The 5,098-nt window shown below is 37.4% G+C and overlaps 1 protein-coding gene across 1 annotated transcript; it reads left to right on the top strand.

Annotated features, from left to right (window-relative positions):
• Positions 1–220: 220 nt before the first annotated feature.
• On the top strand, positions 221–1,153 carry LOC308640162 (olfactory receptor 1J21-like; the record flags this gene model as incomplete). The annotated part of the gene is made up of 1 exon (XM_081278450.1): positions 221–1,153. The coding sequence occupies one exon, from the start codon at positions 221–223 to the stop codon at positions 1,151–1,153; it is 933 nt and encodes a 310-aa protein (XP_081134576.1).
• Positions 1,154–5,098: the final 3,945 nt, after the last annotated feature.

Here is a 5,098-nt window from a genome sequence, read left to right as displayed (position 1 = left end):
AAGATATTGTGTTGGTTCTTGGTGGACAAATAATATCCTTTACCCAGATCATCCATCACTAGCCATTAATGTGGCAAAAGATTAAGGTATTCATTCAGATTAAAATGCACATATTGACTAGTTCAAAACTATGTTTTTATTATGTAATAGTAACCACGGCGTCCCCTTCTTTCTTATTTCCATCTCTTCTTCATCTCCAGTAAAAGAGAACTTGAAGAGCATGAGGAGGGATAATCAGAGCAGTGTGTCCGAGTTCCTCCTCCTGGGGCTCCCCATCCAGCCAGAGCAGCAAGGCATGTACTACGCCCTGTTCCTGGGCATGTACCTGACCACGGTGCTGGGGAACCTGCTCATCATCCTGCTCATCAGGCTGGACTCTCGCCTGCACACCCCCATGTACTTCTTCCTCAGCCACTTGGCCCTCACTGACATCTCTTTCTCCTCAGTCACGGCCCCAAAGATGCTCATGAACATGCTGACGCAGACTCAATCCATCTCCTATGCTGGGTGCATTTCCCAGGTATATTTTTTCTTATTGTATGGGGATCTTGACAGCTTCCTTCTTACCTCAATGGCTTATGACAGATATGTGGCCATCTGCCACCCCCTGCACTACACCAGAATGATGAGACAGAGCCTCTGTTTCCTGCTAGTCCTTATGTCCTGGGTCTTGTCCTTTGCCAGTGCTCTTTTGCACACCCTCCTCCTAGCCCGTCTGTCCTTCTGTGGAGACAACACCATTCACCACTTCTTCTGTGACCTCTCCGCCTTACTCAAGCTGTCCAGCTCAGACACCACCATCAATCAGCTGGTCATCCTCACTGTAGGAGTGGTAGTCATTACTCTGCCATTTATTTGCATCCTGGTCTCTTACATCTACATTGGGGCCAGTGTCCTGAGAAGACCCTCAATTAAGGGACTTTGCAAAGCCTTGTCCACATGTGGCTCCCACCTCTCTGTGGTTTCTCTGTACTACGGAGCAATTATTGGACTCTACTTTTTCCCCTCATCCAATAGCACTAATGACAAGGATGTCATTGTGTCTGTGTTGTACACTCTGGTCACCCCCATGCTGAATCCCTTTATCTACAGTCTGAGGAATCGGGATATGAAAGGGGCTCTAAGAAACATCCTCAGGAGAGGAACAATTTGAGCAGGATGGGCTGTGTCTTCCCTATTACTTGGTTGGAGACCATCTCATTTGCCATGAATGCATCCTTCCCTCTGAATTATCACCCTTAATGAGTCTTGTGGCACCTTTTCCAGCCTTTATTTTCTTTTGCCTTGGATTTAGTTTCTCTTTATAAGTTCTTAAATTTATTATTATTATTTTTTATTTTTGTGAACTAGAGTCTTTGGAAACATTTTCACATAGTATGTTTGTCCCACAATTTTTTTAAACTTTTTATAGTGAAAGTCTTTCTGGTTTTCATTTCATAGTTTGTAGTTTTTTTATAGGTAAGGTGTTTTCATTTCTTAATGTCACAAAAAAATTTTTTCTGGTAGGTTTATTATTTCTTTTAGTTTTTAACTTTATAATACACTATAAATTTATTTTTATAGATAACAATTTTAAATCTAGTTTTGTTTTGTTTTTTATTTTCTTTTAAATTTATTTTAATCTTTGGTTTTTGACATACAAAAGTCATACATATTTATGGGGTACTATTAGATGTTTGCATACATGTATACAATGTATAATGTTCAAATCAAGGGAAGTATATCTATATCTATTTCCTAAACCATGTATCACCTTGTGGTAGGAAGTTTCAAAATCCCTTTTTCTAGCTTTCTTTAAACATATAGTATAAGTATCCAGAGTCCACCATATTGTAAAATAGAACATTAGAATTTATTTCTTCTAACAGTAACTTAGTACCTGTTGACCAACCTTTTCCCATCCCTCTGCCCCATTTCTTCCCTGAAATTGTAATTTCTTGTCCTCAATCCTAATATTCTTTACTATTGTTATAGTGACAGTGACTAGGCATACCACATCCAAATTTTTCTTGAAAATGAGAAGGTCTGTTCTTAAACTGAAATAGGTTGGCTCTTTGTAAAAGGTCAGGTACAAATCAGGAGCAGAAACTTGACTGGACTCTCTAGTCCAAGGAGGATTAAGTGGTTGTGAAAATAGCAGGGAGAGAAGAGATTTTGCAGAAGACTTTCAGGCTTTGCTGTGATTGTGAGTAATCAGTTTATTCTGCTATGGGGGTTCAGCTTTTCAGGGTGTGTGCAGAAGAAGAACTAGGCAGGAATTCAGGAAGTCCAGACAATCCACAGTGAGCTCAACCAGGTCTTCAGTGTAGTTTAATCCAACTATATTTTATCTTTAAGTGAAGAAAGATATCTCCCTGTCAAGCTACATAATTGTAGAGTCCTAGGTTTCTGTTTGAAATGGCAATTTTGTCTTTAGTCCTGGGGAATCTGCCTGTGCTCCAAGCAAATGTACCTAAAACTTCATTAAGTCAATTACTATGACAGATATTTCCATAGCCATTATTTCAATGGGTTGTAGAAATTGGTATGAAGGAGGAAGTTAAGGGAGGTTTAATAACTCAACCTGTGCTAGTTTTGGAACTGGAACTCAATCTACTCTGTGTGTGTGAGTTCAAATCACGTAACTATAAACCAATTGCATATTTTTCAAACATCTGCAATGTTTTCATCCATTTTACTGGAAAACTTACTTTCATTTTTATAAAAACACTGAAATAGCATGTGAGCAAATAACATGTGAAGTTAAATTTACATGTGTATGTATGATGTTGTTCATACATGTGAGACATATAATCACATTTTAAATAATGTTAAGATAAATATTTATTTAGTAATCTCCAGGTTTAAATAATAATAATAATAATAATAATAATAATAATAATAATAATCTATCAAAATGTTGAAGTACCTTTGGTCCCTAATTTTAACTTCTCTGTTCTCGAAGGAAACCAGTTTCTTGACTATTTTCTCAAGCCCCTTACTTTTCATTGACTTTCAATGCCTCTGCACTGATCCTTCAATTTTATTGACTTTGTATTACATATAAATGAAATAAAACTGTATTTATTCTGCTTAATTTTGCTTGCATTTTTTATTTCTGTCTTGGAAAAGGGTATATATCCCCCAAAGATAAACTTAAAATAACCCTTTTTACTCTAAACTTTTTAAATTTGGATTCATCAGGGCTTAGTGCTGCAGAAAGACATATGTATCCAAAAAATGTACATAAGCCCAAGGTACTTTGGAAAGATATTCTAACAGGACAATGGAAAGGTCCTGACCCAGTGATTGTCTGGAGTCGGGGGTCTGTTTGTGTGTTTCCACAGGAAAGAACAGCAGCCGATTTGGATTCCAGAGAGATTATCTAAAGGGATTTCTACAGACCATAAAGAAGATGATTTGGCTCAAATCCATAACAGCTGATATTCATAACTCCAGTTTGGCTATTCTTACATCTTCGACAGTAATTCTCCCACACCTGGAGGCTAATGAATAATGAACACCATTAAGGCCTATTTCAAATGTAAGAAACCTTGGGGCTTGCTTGTGGGAATACTTTCAGACCCATTATGCAAGTTACAGGAAGAAGGATGGAATATCAAAAGAAGAGTCAGTGCTGCAGTCTGTCTGGGCACAAAATAACGGAGCCACCACAAAGCCTTGTAGGTTCAAACAGCAACTCTTTATCCCCCAACTCTCACTGGCCTCTACACACACTTCCCAGGAATACACTCCCTCCACCGGGCTCCACACCAATTCTCCCAGAACCCCGTGAGAACTCAATGGGAACTCCAAAGTAGCGGGTGCCCAAGGCAGCAGAATATATATATATGAATACATTCTGTTCAATTTTCTGTAAAACTAAACTGCTTTAAAAATAATCTGTATACACACACACACATATAAAGATATGAATTGTGTGTATATGCATGTATATATATATATCAATTATATAGTATATATCAATATATCCCTCTATGAGTTATTCATATGTTACACTACAAAACTAGTATGAAAAGGCAAGACATGATATGAATTCAGCTACATGACATCTTGGAAAATGTGAAACTATAGAAATAATACATAAATCTGTTTGCTAAGGCTTTGTTGTAGGGGAAGAAAAAGGATGAATCAGTAGAGAAAAGGGGATTTTTCAGGGGAGAAACTTGATTTTATATGCTGCTATAACAGTGAGTACATATCACTGTGCATTTGGCTGAAACAACAATATCAAAATGTAATCACAACATACTACACAAAGCTTAAACCCCAATGTTACCTATGGACTTTAGTTGATAACAATGTATCAATATTATTCAGTGATAACAAACATGTTACATCAGTGCAAGGTGTAGCTGGAGGGGGGGAAGTACTATATGAACACTTCCTGTTCAATTTTTCTATGAACCTAAAACTGCACTAAAAATAGTCTAGTAATTAGTTTCAATTATACTAATTTAAACCTATATCCACCGAGTATAAGAGTTCTTATTAAACAACATGTGGCATTGGCAGGAGATTTTTAAGTATTTTCCAAGTGTAATGAACGACAAAATTTATTTCATTGTGCTTTTACTTTCTATTTCACTGACCATCAGGGAAACAAAGTATCTTAGCCTCCATTTAGGATTCATGACAGAGATGGACAGCTCTCAACCCAAATTTCATGATCTGTGAAGTTGTCACTGGTAGGGAATCACAGCATTTTCTACCCATCTAGGTGGGTCAAGATGGATCATTGTCCCAAATGGAGGAGAATGTGTGCAATTCCTGGCCAGGATTCTCAACAAGAATGTGAATCTTCTCCTCTATTGGATGGAATCAGATTCCCTTAGGTTCTCAGAATAATTGAGCCTGATTCCTGAATTATCACATAGTTAAACTTTCTACACGAGGAGACCCACACTGGACATTAGAACCATCATCACCCTTACTTCTGAAGAATCCCTTCATGTGAAATACATGGTCATGCCTTTTTTGCTGCTTTTCATTTGGACCCAGTTATTTTAGCACTCCAAGTTTCCCAGCTTCTGATAGTATTTAGTATTATAACTGAGTATAAACTGTGAACATTGATTTCTGGTGCTCAATAAATGCC

This window comes from Spermophilus citellus (genome assembly GCF_964194105.1).
Source record: "Spermophilus citellus genome assembly, chromosome: 2".
In the NCBI taxonomy this organism is placed as follows: Eukaryota; Metazoa; Chordata; class Mammalia; order Rodentia; family Sciuridae; genus Spermophilus; species Spermophilus citellus.
Note: the sequence above shows the minus strand (reverse complement) of the source record. Positions and strands in the feature narration are given on the sequence as shown.